We start from the raw sequence: 19106 nt of genomic DNA, 5'->3' as shown, positions 1-19106 counted from the left end.
TAGAACTAGATGAGAACAAGGGTTTGAGTATTTGAGTAATAAAAAAGCAAAACACAAACCTGTAAATTCTCCATTTTTTTTTAACAGGAAAACTGGCTGTTTTGAAATAATTACTTGCTTTATGCAAAACTGTTTATCCTAGATTATGGATTTAAGCATGTACTCACCTCACATGCTTGATTTGAAAAAGCACAGACTTGTGGTTTATGTAAAGATTGCTTTTCTAGTAGTAGTTACCAAGTTTTGCCCAAAAAAGACCAAACCTCCCAATGGATTTACCCAAGCCAGGCCTGGGTAGAAACTCTCTAAACTCCCAGTCAATCCAGTGCCAACTCCAAAAATTATTTGCTCATAATTTTGGCAAAATGCTGAATGCAAAACGAATGTTCCTCATTTTTCTTTTAAGTTGGCTTCTGAATGTAATGGGTAATGATGTGTATGACTTTAGAGAGTGGAGAAATGTGTGAATTTTGGAAATGGAGGGTTTTGACTGAACACCTAAAAAATCTGTGTGCAGGGCTGAGTCTGTACTGGGAAGCACCTTCCAACCCTTTTCCTCCTTTCTCTCCAGTCTGTCAGCACAGTACAAGAAACACGTTTTCACTGACAGGCATCCTCACACCAGCTTGTGTCTGGGGGGATCACAGCGTCTGGGGGGATCGCAGCCATGTGGGCAGAGTGGTTTTTATTGGCCCTGTGTGTCGTCTGGGGAGGTGATACAATTATGTCAACAAGGGAAGTCCTTTTGATGTCCTCTTGTGTCCCCGTTAGAAGGCTCTGTTAACATAGCTGTGGTGTAACCACTGGTGCACTGAGTGTAGACAGGGCATAATGCAGTGGTTAAAAAGACCATCATGTTGGGGTGTGTTGGGGCAGTGCTACATGCCATTAGGTAGTTTTATCATTGTTTCAGTATAGAATAATATCCCTCTTAATTTTGGGGACCTTCCCCAATTTGTGTGAATCTAAAGTGAGTGCCTTTCCACAGTGTATGAGGTTTTAATACTCTCAGACAAAAGAAACATTATAGTGTGGTAAGGAATTAAAATACTCATTTCGTTATTGAAATGGGATCATTTGAGAGATTACTTACAATATATATTATGTCCTATGTGCTTGACTGTTAAGTGTGGATGGACTTTCTATTTTAACACTCTCCAGCAGCACCTCATGAGATTATTTTATTTCACTCAAATGTTGGGAAATTCCATGAAAATGGCATTCTAATTTTTCTCTATTTCAAGCTTCATTAAGTATATTTGCACTTAGAAGTTTCAGTCAAGATGTTAACATTCCAGATGCTTAAAAATATAATGCATCTCAATTTAAAAAGTAAAAGTAGCAGCAGACTCTCTTTTTTCTTTTTCTCCATGAGACCTTTCTAGCACTCTGCTGATCTCCTGTTGATTTGATTAATGGGAATTTTACCTATTAAAAGTAACCATTAATTGTTGCATTGGTTGCAGCAGTATGTTTCAAATAAAAACTAATTAACATAACAGGTGGAAAGGCATCATGGCACATGAAGTGTACTTGCCATTCACTGCATCTGAAATATCACAAGGCGTCTTTTTGACATTTGTAGCTCTGCAGCCAGTTACCAGCAATTATGTTCCGTTTGAATAGAAATTAAGTATCTGATTTACAGCATTACTTTTTATATTGAGATATGAGCTAATGAGAATATTATGAGGATTTCTGCAATCACAGTGCACAAGTAATATTCTCTTCATGTATTATGGTTATATCCTCCTACACAGCTCCCTGCTTCATATTGCTGCTGGAGTTTTAGTTGGGTTTTTGGAGGTGTGGGTGCATGAGAGATGGCTTAAAAACTGGTTGATAGGTGCCATCTCTTCTGCCAGAGGCAACTGCAGACTGTAGCTGGTGGCCTGTTCAGCTGTGCTGGGTGTCTGGGGAGCCCCATGTGAACTGGGCTGTACCTCTGTTTGCACTGCTTCTAATGGGACCAGAAAAGGCCACAGCTTGAATTTCTCTGCTGAGAGTGCTGGTTGTGCTGGCTTGACAGAGTGAGGGGGTTTGTGAAAGTGATGAGAATACAGGATGGCACACAGAGAGCTCTCACATCTTGTAAGCACAGGAAGGGATCTCTGATATTGTTTGTCACAGGCCATCAGCTTCTCACTGAGAACACAGTAAATGATTCTTTTATTTAAGTAAAGAATTTCACAAATTCGGCACTTGGTTAAAAGTACTATAAATTGGTGTAAAGCAAAAAAGCAAGCTTTGGGACAACCTCAGGCAAGTTCTGGTCAACCAGATTGTCCCACTGAGGAACAAAGGAACATACCAGTTGTTTGCATCTGTCTGCTGCCTCGTGGATATCCTAGCAAGTTTGCTACCATCCAACCTTGGTTAATAAAGATTATTTTGGGAGCAGAGGAATGGAAAGTCTTTTTAATTTCTGGCAAGGGAAATCTCTTCTTAAGGCAGTAAATTTACTGTAATAAGGACCACAAGTGTAGCAAAGTAATATATTTTCAAATAAACAGATGAAGGCATGACTAAGTTGATCAAGTGTTTGGTTTGAGAACTTCTGTCCTGTTCTTATTTGTGTTGTATTATTTATATATAATATGTGGCACTGGAAAGTTATGCAGGCTCTCATTTTTCACTTTAATTGCCTATTTAAAGACAGCGTGACAGATCCAGAGGTTGCTTTCAGCGTCTGAGGAGCACTGTAGTCACTTACTAGTGTGCAGTAATTATCTAAATTGCAGAAATAAGAGTATTTTAAAGATCCAGGATCCGTGACTGGACTTCATGCATTCTTCTGTGTTCTCTGTATCTGAAATAATATTTTTCTTACATATAGTTATATTACAAATAATTTTTTTTTTTCTTAATGAAAAATACTTCTCAGGGGATTTGTAGATCCTTGTGTTTACCTTTACTTGGCTATTTGGTTTTACGTTAAAAACTGAAAATGTTAAATGATCTACACAAATGATCAGTTGTGTTGCTGAGCTACCATTTTAACCTGAAATTCTTTGAGTAATTATGCATTAAACAATGTGAAGTTGTAATTAGAACTTTTTTTTGCCTGGGCAATGGGAGGTAAGGGATGGCCATTTCTTTCAAGAGTTCACAGTCTGAATTAAATAGTGGCAGCTTGCAAGGATGAAACATGATTGCACAGTAGTAGTGTTCTGTAGCAAAATGTTCTGCTAAGACCAAAGCACAGATTTGTTTCTGTGGAGGTTATCTTAAATATTCTGCTGGCCAGCAAGATACCATTTTCTGGTACAGCAAAACTCTTGAGTTGTTGTGTTTGACAGAGTTTGTGTTACAAAATGGAGTTTCACATGTGGTGGTCTGCAGTAGTGAATGGGTGCTGTTGGTTGTGGTGTTCTTGGAGGGTTTTGTGCTTTGATTTTTCAGCTGCCTGCTTTTGGATTTCTGTGACTCCCTTCTTTATGTGTTCTCTTTTGGCAGTGATGTCCTCGGACTGCTTCTTACAGGTTCTGCAGTTGTAACACTTAGCGAAGGTGTTCCTGGGATCAGACACTGCCTTGCTTCCTTGTGAGGAGCACCTATATGAAGAGGCTGGTGTGTGCTAAACTGGGGTGTTAAGTCAGCAGATGCTGCTTTCTACGCCTTCCAGTTTCCTGTGTGTGCATTCCCAATATATACCTGTCACTTTTTTTCCTGAGGCAGCCTTTATTAAAACAAACTTTCTGATTGGTTTTTTTTTTTCTTTTTTTTTTCCTTTTTTTTATTTTTTTTTTTTGCTAACCGCTTGCCTGCACATGCAATAAGTCATTTGCAGTTGTTAAGATTAATGCTAACTTTTCTTTAAGGCTTTAGGAGCAGTCATAGAATAGTTAGGGTTGGAAAGGACCTTAAGATCATCAAGTTCCAACCCCCCTGCCATGGGCAGGGATACCTCCCACTGAACCATGCCACCCAAGGCTCTGTCCAACCTGGCCTTGAACACTGCCAGGGGTGGAGCATTCACAACTTCCTTGGGCAACCAATTCCAGTGCCTCACCACCCTTACAGTAAAGAACTGCTTCCTTATATCCAGTCTAAACTTCCCCTGTTTGAGTTTTAACCCGTTACCCCTTGTCCTATCACTACAGTCGCTAATGAAGAGTCCCTCCCCAGCATCCTTATGGGCCCCCTTCAGATACTAGAAGGGTGCTGTGAGGTCTCCACGCAGCCTTCTCTTCTCCAGCCTGAACAGCCCCAACTTCCTCAGCCTGTTTTCATACGGGAGGTGCTCCAGTCCCCTGATCATCCTCATGGCCCTCCTCTGGACTTGTTCCAACAGTTCCATGTCCTTTTTATGTTGAGGACACCAGAACTGCACACAATACTCCAGGTTAGGTCTCACGAGAGCAGAGCAGAGGGGCAGGATCACCACCTTCAACTTGCTGGTCACGCTCCTTTTGATGCAGCCCAGGATACGGTTGGCTTTCTGGGCTGCGAACGCACACTGCCTGCTCATGTTCATTTTCTCATCGACCAGCATCCACAAGTCCTTCTCCACAGGGCTGCTCTGAATCTCTTCTCTGTCCCACCTGTAGCTGTGCCTGGGCTTGCTCTGACCCAGGTGTAGGAGCTTGCACTTGGCATGGTTAAACTTCATAAGATTGGCATTAGCCCACCTCACAAGTGTGTCAAGGTCCCTCTGGATGGCATTCCTTCCCTCCAGCGTCTCAACCGAACCACACAGCTTGGTGTCATCAGCAAACTTGCCGAAGACGCTCTCAATCCCACTGTCCATGTCTCCAACAGATGTTGAGCAAGACCGGTCCCATCACCAATCCCTGAGAGACGCCACTCATTACTGGTCTCCAGCCGGACATTTTGAGCCGTTGACCACAACTCTTTGTCCACAGTAGTTTAAACTGTTGACTGTGACTTGTGATGCTTTACTTTGGCTTTGGACTCTTCATCCTTCTGCAGTAATGTGGCGATTGCAGTCAGTCAGTTGCAGGTCTGAGCAGCAGCAGAGTGCCAGTAGAGCACTGTCGGCACAATAGAGCTGTCTCCCAGTGGGCCAAAAAGACTTCAGTTTCCTGACTACCTTGTCATATTTATGTGGCCTGTGTCTTTCAGGTTTTAGTTTCTTTTTTCATGGTTTCATGCACTTATGAGCAATTTGACAGGGAAATAAACTGTTTGCAGCTGAGTAATTTTTGCAGCTCTGGGAAAGACCAAACAGGGAAAAATCTGTACTTATATCCTGAAGCCTCTAGTGTTCATTGAAACTGTGAAAGTTGAAATAAATACAGTATTTTCTTGTTGTTTTTGCCTCCATGTAGCTTCCTTAGTCTCCTATTTAGTAGGAGCTTAATCTGAAAATGTGGAACAGTTAGGTATCTGATGTGTTTCACACATTTTGATAAATCTGTCTCTGTGGCAATAGTACCTTGATCTTGGAAAGAACTTAAACTTGTGTGTAAGTATAAAAGATGATCTTAAAGTCAGTGTGGGGGGTAAAACTCTTGCACAATCATGATATTTATCCTCTGATGTTCTGTTTTTGATGTGTAGAGCATCATCTTCTCTTTGGAGATGAGGGGAAAAGAATTCTAGTACAGATATAATTAGGGGACTGTGTTAATAAGTGTAAAATCTTATTCTTTGAATTCATAAGAAGACGTGAATAACACTGCTTTTGGAACTGAAACTGAAATTCATAATGGCTTCCTTGTAATGGAGGCTTTGGAAGGGAAATGGTTTCCAGTAACATTTAATTTATCTGTTTCTGGCTTTTTAAGCTACATCCATGTAAGAACAATTGTGGAGTTTTGAGGAAGCCAACAGAAATGTTTGCCTTGGCATCATTAGTGAAGCGAGCTGGTTTCAAGGAAATCTAGGTTTTAATTAACTAGCTGCACTGACTTCTATCAGCCAGTTTCAAGGCCAAGTGAAATACAAGACAGGCACTCTGTGAACCTGGGGGTGGGCAAGCGGAACATGTGTATGGATCTTCTGATGAAGCCAGCTGGGGGGGGGGAACCCCTGTGTTGGCAGTTCACCTCAGTGAGATGTTGCACAAAAAGGCAAGATTATTGTGAATGTCTCCAAGTGACTTGGGAGATAGATCACACTGTAAGTCCTTGGTCCTTGTAAATATGAGGTTTAGTGCCTTTAAAATCCTTTGCAGGGCCATTATTTTCGTAACATTTAAGGAATTTTGTTACTGTTTTTGAGATTAAACAAACGCAACACCCTTGGGTTGGCAAGGGGAATTTTCTGGTTTTGCTTTTGTTGCAAATTTAAGTAGTGTCATGGCTGATAGAAGCCATGGTTTTCGAACCTAAGTCTTTTTATGATATGGACAGCTACCTGCAGGCCCCAGCCCCTGAATGTAATATCTACAACATCATGAAAGCTGTTGGAGTGTTACAGCCTCCAAAAAAATCTTGACAATCCAGTTGCTTCATTTTTATGGGAACAGGGATTCGTATGTCCTTCTTCAGGTATCAGGACTCTTGTCAGTCTTGACCTCAGCTTCTGCCTGTTAAGTGTTGGCACAGGGGGATAAAAGGAGCCCTGGCCACTTCATATTCAAGACGTTGAAGAGGAGTTTAAATTTTATGTCTTAAGTCATTATTTCTTTTCTTCTGAGGTTGTCTTTACCGCTTTGTTAGTGGTAGTAACCTTTCCTAGTCCCTGTAAGAAGAAAGCTTGCAATTGTGAAATAATGCCACTGAAACTTGTTAGCACTTTTCTCTGTGCCCTTTATAAGGTCAACAGTGATTTTTCACTGTGATTTAAATGCAGAGACTTTATGAAAGTGAAGTTCTCATGTGAAGCTGCTTATAATAACTTCCTTGTGTCTTGTAGGGCAAAACTTATTGCTCCATTATGTAGTAATGAAGATGTGGCATGTCATTTTGTGCCGAAATACTCATGTTGAATCAAGTCATATAATTGATGAAGGCTGAGGGATGTGCATGCCTTTTTTATTATTTGCTCTTAGGATTTTGCAGCGTTTTAAGGCTGCAAGTTATTTCTACACAGAATGAATTGATATAGCAGTCATAGCTTGGTTCAGTAGTCTGTGATTCATTTTGTCAGGACATGCTCCACAGAAAATGCCTGGCTTCATATGAGTAGTTCAGAGATGGCACAGTGCAGTTGATGGTCTTACCCTTAATGACACATTTGTAGTACCTGTCTGATTGCCTGGTATGAAGCAGGTTGTGGATCTGAGAAATTGGAGGTGTCTAATCCTATAGATGATTAGAAGACACAGTTAAAAAAAACCCAACAACCTACGTCATTACAGAAAGTACGTAATGCTCTTCTTCTTCTCACTGTGGGCTGTAATGATTACAAGAAGAGACAAGTACTGAAGGCAGCTAATGTGTAGTGGATGGCAGTTTTTTCTAATAGATTTGAAGTGTTACAGCAAAACTAATGAAGTAACGAACTAATGAAGTAACGAACTAATGAAGTAGCAAGTCTTTGGTAGCCTGTGTTAATTCAAGAAGTGAGGGTAACTAGTTAATGCTAATCAACCAGTCCCTTCAAAATCTGTAGTTTGCTTGTGTGTGCTGTCTCAATGTTTCTCTTACAAGAAGAGGAGCTCAGATTAGTCCTAGGCTGTACTTAAATGCTTTTCAGGGAAAAGATTTGTCATCTGTGAGTGTTTAATGAATTATAGGTGTCTGTTTGGAAACTATTTAGGCTACTTCTGGCTAACTTTGACCAGCGTATGGGTGCTTGAGGAAATATCGACTAAACATTTAACATTACACAGGGCTATTTTGTGAGACTGAACAACAGATTTTTGTCTCCTCTGCTCCTCATCCAAAAGTCAGACAGTTGGGAGTGGTGATTGATCCATAACATCTTGGTCAGTGGGGTAACGTGTTTGGAGACTGTGGCTTTGGGCAGCATGCATGGTGTTAGACAATTACGCTAGAGGCTGCATGAATGCGCTTAGGTGTGAGAGAAGCAGAGCACTGATAGTCCAGGCTTGAATGAAAGTTCAGCATCAGGGAATACTGCTGTTTAATCTCATTGTAGCTGTGTCGGCTGTCTGAAAGCAGAGAGATTGAAAAAAATTCTTCTTATTGTAATTTTATTTATTTATTTTTCCTTTAAAGCAAGCTTGGGATGTTTGTGGTCTTTCTGTAGTTATTAACAATAATGTATATTAGCCCTGCACTTCAAAGTGTGCTAACTAACATTAAGAAACTAAGTAGGGACTGCCTAAATTGGAAGTAAAGTACCCTAAGGGGGGTGGGGATGCTGTCAGAGGCTGCAGGGGAGAGGATATAGGGGAAGAATTGTATATATGTTCAGTCCTGTGGTACAAGAGTGAACAAGTGGTTATAGACATCTCCATGCAATTTTTAACTTGTTCATATGTCAGGACATTTCGAGGGGAGAGGAATGGGCAGGATGAGTAGTGAGAATTGGGGTTAGGAAGGGGCAGGAGAGAGAAAACGCATGAAGTGAGGCAGAGCATGAGGAAGAGGGACTGGAGGGGGGGAGGAACAGACTGGTGGTGTTTTTAAGAGGGTGAGAAAAAAGGTAGCACTGATGAGCCAAGTGTACATGTGCCCTGGATAGCAGGGCTGTGAAGGTTTTAGGTGGGTGTAATGGGGCTGCTGGTGCTGCCATCATGCCTCTCCACCTAGGGAAGGGCTGCACAGCTGTGGCACAGCTGGCCTGGTCACTGCTCTTTCCTGTTGTTCTCTGAGAGCTATGTGGTGGCCCTAGTCGAGTTTCTGTACTTCCTTTTTATCTTCTGTTACTATAGATGAGTAAGAGAAATAGTATCCATAGTGTTACCTACTGCTACAGTGCAGAACTGAATGTGACATTCTCATGACCGGCAACCAAACAACTGGTTTCAAGAGGAATAAAAATGTATGAAGCATTTTGAGTGCTATGAATTCAGCTCTCAGAGATGTTCTTGACCACCTCCTAGATTATTTTTTGGTGGAATTGGGATACAGAACACAATTGACTGGAAATACGTGTGAACTCTGATGCATAGAGTTGGAAGGGATAGAAGCACTGAATAGACTGTGTGCAGTGTGTTCCTTGTGTGTCAGGCAGTACGTGACTGAGAGGTGGGACTCTGTGCAGGTGCCAGCAGGCGAATTGCTCTGTGCTTTGATGCCATGCTCCTTTGATACCATAAGTTACGGGGCTTTGGGGTTTTTGTCTTTGTGTTTTCATCTTCAGCTGGCATTATGGTGAGCCAGTGGCAAGCAGCGGAAGGGTGGTGAACTCTTCGTTAGAACTTTCCCTTGCCCTCTCCCACAGTTACGTGCAACACTGATGTAAAACAGCCCCAATTTTGTCTCCTTCAGCTGTTGTTTATAGATGGAGGTTAATCCCATTTAAGAACAGGATTAGCAAAAATGCAGTGATTTAACCACTAAGCCTTGGCTTGAGTTGAGGCAGTTCTGAGATAGTCCTGGCTGGGATTAATGCTTTGCAGACATTCGGGATTGAGACAGTTTCACGGCAGGCCATGAACCACCAAGGTGTAAATCTAATGGAGCTCACCATGACAGCAGTTGTGTGCTTGGCCTGCTAAATGACTGTGGGTTTTGTAGAAACAAAGGCAAGCAAAAGATCTTTGCCTGTTTCCTGAACCTGACTTCCTCAGAGAAGTGAATTACAAAGATAACACAGAAGATAGCTGATGCTTTGCTGTCTTTGGTTAGCTTAATACTGAGCATGGTGTGCTGGTGATTACTGCTGATTTTCCCCAGGCACCAGCAAGGTCTGCTCCTTTTAAGGATGACAGGCTTGGGGTTGCTGGTTGAATTGGCACTTCTGCTTTTATCCCTCTTCTCTGAACTTCCTTAAAGGTACTTATCTCTTTAGGGATGTACTGATAAAGGCCTGTTAGCAAAATCCTAAGCTTTGCAGGGGCAGATGTAGGAAGAAAGATCAATAGGATCAGTCTGAGCTTTGAGGGGGTGGGACAGGGGATTCCCTACCCACTGAATAAAGACATAATCCGCTGCGGACAGTGGCGTGACAAACACACCTACCTCGAGCACAGTCCCCATGCATTTCAGTTAGAAATCTTCCTTAAGGGAGGGGAGCAGAGACAGATTTCAAAATAATTGTTTCATGGTTTGAAAACAAAACAAACCTCACAAAGCGCACCAGAAGCAACTGATCAGGTCAGATAAAGGTGTCTAGATAATGAGCTTTGTAGGATGAAGTTGTAGGATGAAGCAAGAACAATCCGAAATACAGATTTTGCTTGGGATTCCTCCCTGATAACACGAAGTACATGCTTCTCAGAAATAAAAGATGAATAGCAACAGTACTATGGGGAGCAATTTAGTAAAGGCAGTTTGTATTCTTTGTAGTTACAATGCAGCAGTTGCACCCAGAATTGCTTTTAAAGTAATGCATAAAATGTTATTAATGACAGTGTAGTAATCTGCACAGGCATGTGGCACATTTTCCGTTGGGAACTTTTGAAGATTGTTTATGCTCAGCTCCTAAAGGTGCATTTCTACAATGTAGGGCAAGGCTGTATTTGAAACCTCTATATATAGAATCATAGAATAGTTAGGGTTGGGAAGGACCTTAAGATCATCAAGTTCCAACCCCCCTGCCATGGGCAGGGACACCTCACACTAAACCATGTCGCCCAAGGCTCTGTCCAGCCTGGGCTTGAACACTGCCAGGGATGGAGCATTCACAGCTTCCCCAGGCCACCCATTCCAGTGCCTCACCACCCTTACAGTAAAGAACTTCTTCTTTATATAATCCTATTCTTTTCTATAAGAAAACTATGCAAACTGTGGGCATACTCCGTTCGTTCGGGTTTCAGAAATTTAAATCAAGACAACTACTTTTTAGATAAAAGCAAAACTTAACTGAAAAGGACAGTGCCAACAGTGATTGAGAACATATTCTTTCATTTGAGTGAGAAAGCTGGCACTCCAGGGAATTGGATTGTGTTTGCTTCAAGGCTTTTGGTGGGCAATGCTCTGCTTGGCAAGCTATTTGCTTCCAAGTACATTTTTGTATGACTTTTCTGATTGAGAGCTTCAGAAAATAAGCTGTAGAGAAGCAAGAAAGCAAAACTCAGAGATGCAGAAGTATCAAGTCCCAGCTGACAAGATTTGATCGCTCTTGAAACATCTCAAAATGTGTCAGCCATATTTAGAAATAGCTACATTACAAAAGAAGAAAGTTTGATCCTTTTAACACTGTAAATCATGGAAAGCAGTGAAAACTGATATTTGTGAGGGGGATTGTGAAAGCTTGTGTGACGACTGGAAATTACATCATTGTTGGTGTTTCAAATTCTTGTACAAAGTAATGCAATGCTGTTTACAAATGAATGAGCAAATGATTGTGCTGTGCAAAACGTGCACTATATGGATAAACTGGGTTGAGCTACTTTGTATCTCATGTTGCAGTATCCAGTCTCATATGTTTCAAAGTCAACATGGAAAACTCAGTTCTCTGCTTGTACTTTTTTTATTCCAGATACAGACCCACGTGTGTTAGAGAAACAGGAACTTCAGCAGCCAACCTATGTTGCTCTAAGTTACATTAACAGGTAAGTGTGGTTATTTTTTGGGTATAACTGATCTTGGTTTGCACAATATGTGTCTGTCTGCATATGCCAAAATGGTATGCTGATGTATGCGCTCTTGTTTTGTTTCATGTTACATGATAACACCTGTTTTGGAAAGATAGTTGAATTAAAATTTAAGTAAATTTTTAATCAGTTTTACAGTGGGCACAATCAGCCCTTCAGCTGCACTATTCAGTTGGGGGATGAGGTTTAGCCTTTATGTTCAAGCTAAATCGTAGTTGAAACAAAATTGCTTATTTTTCTACTTTCTTGTACTCAACATGAGATGAGAAGAATTCTTTTTTTTTCAATGAAAAGTGGAATTTAACCGATAATAGTTCCATACGTAAGAATTCTTTACAGTGCCTCAGAGGTTTTTCATCCACATTGTATGTCTTTAAAAATCTTGTTTACCAGCTCTGTATAACCTAAACCTGGAAAATTTTAAGAAATAAAGCCACTTTTTAAAGCACTTAAATAAATAACAGAGCTTTGGCTTTTCAGTTATTGACTGATGGCAGAACTAAAATTTCCAGAGTGCTCCAGCATAGAGGAATGGGAGGGCTGCTTGTGTCTCAGGCTGTGTATGGTAAAGAGTAGCCTGAGAGGTGCTCTTTATTTTCCCTCTCACCTAAGTACATTGCAGAATTCAGTGAAGGTAGCTTAGCTTACTTTTCCTCTGGGGGGAGAGTGAGCCATGGAGCACACTGCATGGGAGGGAAAGATGGCAAGGTTGTGCACCTCCCCTGGGACAGTGCCCCTTTTTCAGTATGTTTGCCAAGCTGTCTTTTAATCCTAAATGAACACTGTACAGGAAGTGTAATTTCTCATTATTTTCCTGTCTTTTACATAATACTGATTTTTTGATCAGTTGTACTGTGGTTGGAAGTTCGAGTTAGTTGCATGTTGGAAATGCACTTCTCGGAAAATACTCTGTATGAGATGATTGTTTTACATGGGACACCAGTTTCCTTTTGTATCTTTGCGTCTGGAGGTTGAGATGCAAATTCGCAAGCCTGGAAGATTAACCCTAAAATCTGATTCAGGATAGGCTGAGTTGATTCAAACTATCATGGGTCATGCATAATGCAAAACTCTTCTTTCTAATTCTACTTCAAATTAAAAATTAAAACGAACCCACCCAACCCCCAGAAAAATCTCCCAACCCAGCAGACTTTTTCAAACACAGAATCCATCCACTGTTTGGCTTTGGATAGTGTTTGCTGTAGAGAAAGCGTGTTGGGGGGGAGGAGGGGAGGGGTCTTGGAGGTATGAAAGTAAGAAGTGGTGTTCACTTGATCAAATGACATTTTCTCCACTACATGAGACTATGATGATTAAGAGTAGCTGGTATTGGTTTCCTACTTGGCAAGTAACTCCTGCTCTTCCTGGAGACAGTTCTGCCCTTTTAAAGAATATTTTGAAATTAACCATGACCGTTTTTAACACATTTTTTCTGTTGATCTCATTCAATTTAGAAAATGTTTGGGGTTTTTATATTTCAGTATGTAGGCTTGATATATTGTTGTGTGTGTTGGTGTGTTTCCCTCTTTCCATTATATACTTGGGCGTTTTCTCTTGTTGCTCCTGTGGTTATTTTACTTAATGTGAAGGAGAGGCAAGTATTTTTTAAAAATTAGGGAAAAGGTGGTTTAAGATCTCAGAAAATACCATGGGATTTGATTGTCCAATTTGGAATGAGACTACTCTAAAGAGAGCTTGAAAGTGATACCTCCACTGGATTTCGCAATTTTGGTATCCTTTTTAAGCAAGTTCTGTGTGACTGAGACAGTTTTAGTTACTCGCTATGTATTTTGTCCAAACATTCTTACCCTTTCAATTCTGAGAAATAATTCTGCACATCTGAATTGAGTTGTTCTTACAGCAGAATCCAATCTGAATTGACTCTTATTTAAACCAGCTGCTATTTAATTGCTCTTTTAATTGTATTTTAATTTATTCCAAAGTGCTGATGTCTTTCATTGAGCCACCTGCTCTATACAGCTTCAGCTCTTGAGGGAGCAGCAATATCCATTACACTACAAGACATGCCTTCCTATTTCCTTCTACATATGCCAGCGCCGAGTTCTGCTCTGTTGTCCCAGGCTATGAACTCAGATTTCGTACCTAATACATGTCATAAACATGTTGTGTACTGTTAGATATCAAACACCAGATACTGCTGCACTTTTTTTAAACTCATGCTTTTATGGCTTCCAAGTGGAACTGAACTTAACTCAGTTCCTGCTGTAAGTTCCAGGCCTTAAAACAGTCTTCCTCTGTATATTTGTGTATTCAATATGATCTATGTGGGCCATACGCTCTCATGAAGCCTAGGAAAATATGGACTTCTGATTCTCAAGGATTGTCAAAATTGTATGATAAGATGTACACTTAATATATGTTGTGGTAGAAAGATTAAGTGGGTGTGCTTTATACTCTGCCTATTGCCCAGTTATATGGTGGCCATTATGGTACAAAACAAAACATAAATCTGGGTTCTCTGGTTTGATAGCTGGGAGGATAAAGTATCCATAAAGCAGGTAGCAGAGACAGAAGGGTACAGAAGTCTTTGTTTCCAATCTGAAACATAATGTTGTTTCCATTTCCCTTCTACCCCTGGTTATTTTCTGAGGCATATTGATACAGCAGTATTGTATGTGCTTCTAAGTTCTGAAACATCCTTCAGATTGTCAGTGGCTGAATCTATAAGGCTCCGTCTCTTTCTCTGCTGGAGATCTACAGCCATTACAGCTTTCAGTAACTACACACAGATGCAGCTTCCATAATGTGTGATCCTCATGTAGACAGATAACATTAATTTTAAAACTGGAGGATAAAACATAATTTATAGGTCACAATGGTTTATTATCGCTACATCAAACACTTGCACCAGGCACTGACTGTATTACTGCGAAGCATTTTCTCAGGCAAAGTTTAGTATAGCCTTAATGCAGTCCCCAGTATTTATGATTGTTCCCTGCTGACTTTTGGTTTGCTTTCTTGAAAGTCAAAATTGGGAGTCAGTAAGACACACTACTGCCAAAGCAAATGCAGTTTGTCTGCTTCCATTCTATAAATATACAAGCAGTTTGTCTGCAGGAAGTTCGATGGTGCTACTAGGCTGAGAAAGTTGGGGCTGTTCAGCCTGGAGAAGAGAAGGCTGCATGGAGAACTCATAGCAGCCTTCCAGTATCTGAAAGTGGCCTACAAGGATGCTGGGGAGGGACTCTTCACTAGCGACTGTAGTGATAGACAAGGGGTAATGGGTTAAAACTTAAACAGGGGAAGTTTAGATTGGATATAAGGAAGAAGTTCTTTACTGTAAGGGTGGTGAGGCACTGGAATGGGTTGCCCAACAAGTTGTGAATGCTCCATCCCTGGTGGTGTTCAAGACCAGGTTGGACAGAACCTTGGATGGCATGGTTTAGTGGGAGGTGTTCCTGCCCATGGCAGGGGGTTTGGAACTAGATGATCTTAAGGTCCTTTCCAACCGTAACTATTCTATGATTCTACTACATGAGTGGGATATTGGCTGTAATCTGCCAGGAACAGTTGCAAATGAGCACTTGGGCCAACATCCTCCAGTACTTTCTAGAGGTATTTCCCTTGTATATTGATCAAGAAACCTTTATCTTTTGTATTGCATTGAAATGCAGTGATTAGCAGCAATAATTAATATTGCTTATTCCTCTTCTTAGATACTGTATTTATAGCTTTAAGCTAATTAAAATGACTATGAATTTTGCTTGTTGTTTATCAGAACCTACATAGTGCTGCCTGTGCCTCTGAGTCTTGTTGGTCTGGGACTTTGGAGGCGATGATTCTTGAGTTTGCTGTATTATCCTGGCATTTTAGCATACTGTCAAGGCTTTCAGGCTTCTGCAGTCTAATGGAAAGAGAATCCTCAGTATTTGCAGATGTGATTTTTTTTTTTTTTTATGTGGATATTGCTTGTTACATGTCGGTGATGAAAGCAGCTGTTGTGGGAACAGGTTGGTTCAAACAAACGATCCCAGCATTAGTACCACAAGTAAGAAGACAACAGAGGCATACAAATACTTCCTTCAGCTATAAAGATAACACTAAAAAAGTAAAAAATCCTTGATGCCAAAACTTCATGATTTAAAAATCGTTTACAATTAATTTTTAAAGCATGTATTGCAAATTTGAGCTGGTAAGTACCAGAAATATGAAGAAAGCATAAATGGAGTAAATTCTTTCACCTAGAAAAGTGAAGGTGGGAAGTCCATAGTAACTTGTATTATTCAAAGCATGTGTTATAAAAAATAAAATTAAATGTTCATTTAATACATTCTACAAAATTAATTTTGCTTAGATACAGAAATCACTTTGATTAAAAGAATTTCATCACAGTGGAGAAAAAAGGAAACTAGAATGCACCTACAACTGAAATTAATCTACCTTCATTGTGTAGTGTTTCTACTGCACATCACATAATAGCTACATTAGGGAACTGTTGAAAGCAAAGACTATTGTAATCTTAAAATCTTTTAAAAGTTACCAAAATTCTTTTAATTACATGGATTCTAGGTTCTTTAATGGTGTTTTTTTACTGATAATTGCAATCATACAAGAAAATTTTTGAATGAGGCTGTTGGCTGTCTATAAAGTTTACTGTTGTGCACAATTGGGAGTACAAATGAAGCCTGTGATCAGAACTGGACGGCATTCTTGGGTGAATGGCCCAAGATTGTCCTTGCACATCTCTGAGCCAGTCCTAACATTTTTGCACCTCCCTTCAGATTTCATTTTTAACTAGAAAGATATTACCCAACTGTTACCATTATGAATTCCTGTAGGCTTCAGGCTTCTCCTCCCATTTCCCTTTTCTTTCAATGGTCATTGACTTCTCAAGAGCAAATTCCCCTACTCTGCTTCCTGTTTAACGCCACTACAAGTAAAATGAATCGTTCCTGTGAGCATATATGCATTTGTGAAACGAATTAATTGCATGTAAATTTCTAACCACTGTAAACTCCCTGTGTCTTGTCCAGCTCACTAATTCTGGTTCTGCCACTAGTATCTTTTTTTCCAGGACTAAAATTAACAGCCAACACCATTTAACAGCCAACCATTTGAAAGTTATTTTAAAAAGTGGTAAGTCTTTCGGTAGTGATAGATTTAGTGGGCACTATGTTACTGGCTCAATAACAAGAAGAATTTTGGTTTGGAGGCAATGACCTTTGACTATATCCATGTGGTTTCTTAGTAGAGCATCCAAGCCACATGATACTGGTCCTTTATTTCTTTGGCCTTAACTTTTTGTTTAAGGTACCATGACCAGTGGTGGATAGAAATTTAAAGTGCTTCTTACTCTTTCTATACAAGGTTCATTCTTGCCATTGGCCACTTCCATTCATATCTGCTCTTTATCACTAGGGTTATCTTCAGCCGTGTGTTTAGTGGGTTACCTCTGACAGCTGACTTAGTGTATTCATTTAGTTGTAAGTTAAACATGCTTTCAGTAGGTATAGTGATTTATGTTAAAGCTACCTAACAGCATCCACAACTTTTTCCTGTGGTTCTGCTGTGATAGATTTTCCTGGGGTAAGCTGTCAGCAGCAGTTGAAGAAGCTAGTGAAAGGCTGCAGCCTCTCAGAGGGTTATACCCAGTAAGTGGATGTGCCACCCAAAGTCTCTATAGAACATTTTCTCAGCAGCAGTGCATATCCTGTTGCTTCCTTTTTTGTGAGAGTGTGAGCATTAAGTTGTTTGAATAATGTGTGGAAGACCAAAATTCAGTTTCCTCTTATCCCTTAGGAGCATTTTAATCATAAGACTATTAACTGACTTGGGGCAGGACATCATTTCTCCTCTTGATGTTTCTCATCTTTACCTCTTGATGTCTGTGTACTGTCATTGGAATGGCTGTTGGGGCACAGTTTGAAATAAAATTTAAAGTCAAAGGGCTGGAGAGAAGTAATTTTATTTCTCCTTTCTTGCTTTCCTGATGGCTGCTTTTCCAGAAGGCATAAGCAAAATGCAACAATTCTGAAACAGTGACTGTCTTCCTATGAAATAAATATTCCCTGTATCATTCACCTGGTAAGCATAAGATCAGGCTTGAAGTCTTTCTTATTCAGGCCTGAGAGTTCAGCTTTGAAGGTGTATTATACTGGTACTTTACATTATAAGCTGTATAAAATAAACATAAAAATATCCCCTTAAAAACAGATGTTTAATCTCAAAATAGTTAATTTGACTTCCTGAATGGAAAAGCAGAATTGAAAAAAGAAAAAAAAAAAAAAAACAAAAACCCCACAACTAAAAGTCATCATAACTTTTTTTCACTGTAGCACAAACTGTCTCAGTTTTCATGTCATGAAGCAGAAGGATAGAGACAAGAAAGATGTTTCCATTTTAGGTATCCTACTGGAGATCAGTTTTTCTGCGCAGGAAAATCCAAGCTAGTGAATTTGATAAGCTATTGCTGTGCCACCTGTTCAGACTTGCTGCATTTTATACTGCCTAGTACCACAGGTCTTGCCCTTTGTCTTAAAATTTAACTTTTCCTTTCTGTAACGTTTCCTTTCTGTAACAGGCTTATTTGAATTTAATATTGTGGCTCTGTAAAAGTGCAGCACTTCTGTCAGACTGTTGATTCTCATCACGTTGAAGGTGCATGCCAATGCTTCCAGTAGCTGCTGGATTGAATGCATGTGACAGAACACAGAAACGAAGGGATCAAAGAAACGTCAATTGCCAGATAATGTTTTTCTGTCTGAGCTTATTTTTAGGTTTGCAGTGACCAAGTAGATCATGTGTTTTTATTCATGTAGCCATATCTTTATGCTCTGCTGTTTGACTTGTTTTAGAGAGGGAACAAGACAAACTTCAGATGATAATGCAAACAAGATGTGCAGAAATGTAAGTTAGGGAAAAGGGAATGCCTTTTGGTTCAGAAGGATTTATGCAGTTGGCTTTGTTTTCTGTTTTCTCTTTTTTATCAGCTTCAAGCTAAGCAAAATTTAGATTTATAGATTTATATAATGTACAGCTCTTTTATTTCATGTCAACAGTAAAGATCAAAAAGCAGATTGGCATTTTAAGGAAAAGCCCTAATGCCATGCTCTGAAATAAAAATTACATGACGAATTAAAACATGTAGGACACTGAAAGAATGTGTTTTAGTTGTGGGGTTGGTTGGGGTTTTTTTAATTGAGAGATAACTAGCTTTTTTCTGGCACTGCTCATATGGAAAACTCAGGGGCAGAAAGAATTCTGTCTTGTGAATATCAAGTGAAAGAAGCATTACCATGTCAGCATTGTTCCTTGCAAGCATGCATATATATGTCTGGGTGTGTGCAGTTTAGTTAGCGAACACTAGAGCCCTTAGTGTAAATCCTCAAGGCTTTCAAGTTCTTGTCTTTGTCTGTATTTTTTCATCTTTTGTCAATGTGTCATGCTGAAATTGATGAAAAAAATCATCTTGTCTTTCTGTCACTGCTTTTTGCCTTGATATTTCAATTCCCAGCTTTCTGCATTGGCCTCTTGCACAGGTAACTTTATTTTAGGAAGGGTGGAAAGA

At 40.0% G+C, this 19106-nt stretch overlaps 1 protein-coding gene across 1 annotated transcript in view; it reads left to right on the top strand.

Moving 5' to 3' along the window:
• JAZF1 (JAZF zinc finger 1) overlaps positions 1 to 19106 on the top strand; it is a 190252-nt gene that overhangs the window by 87741 nt on the left and 83405 nt on the right. Inside the window, exon 2 of the mRNA XM_062602106.1 lies at positions 11464 to 11536. Within this exon, the coding sequence (XP_062458090.1) occupies positions 11464 to 11536 (73 nt within the window). The remainder of the gene's footprint in view (positions 1 to 11463; positions 11537 to 19106) is intronic.

This window comes from Pezoporus occidentalis, unplaced genomic scaffold (genome assembly GCF_034315485.1).
Source record: "Pezoporus occidentalis ecotype Australia unplaced genomic scaffold, CSIRO_AGI_Poc_V1 ctg75, whole genome shotgun sequence".
Taxonomy (NCBI): Eukaryota; Metazoa; Chordata; class Aves; order Psittaciformes; family Psittacidae; genus Pezoporus; species Pezoporus occidentalis.
This window is presented reverse-complemented; position numbering and strand designations above follow the sequence as displayed.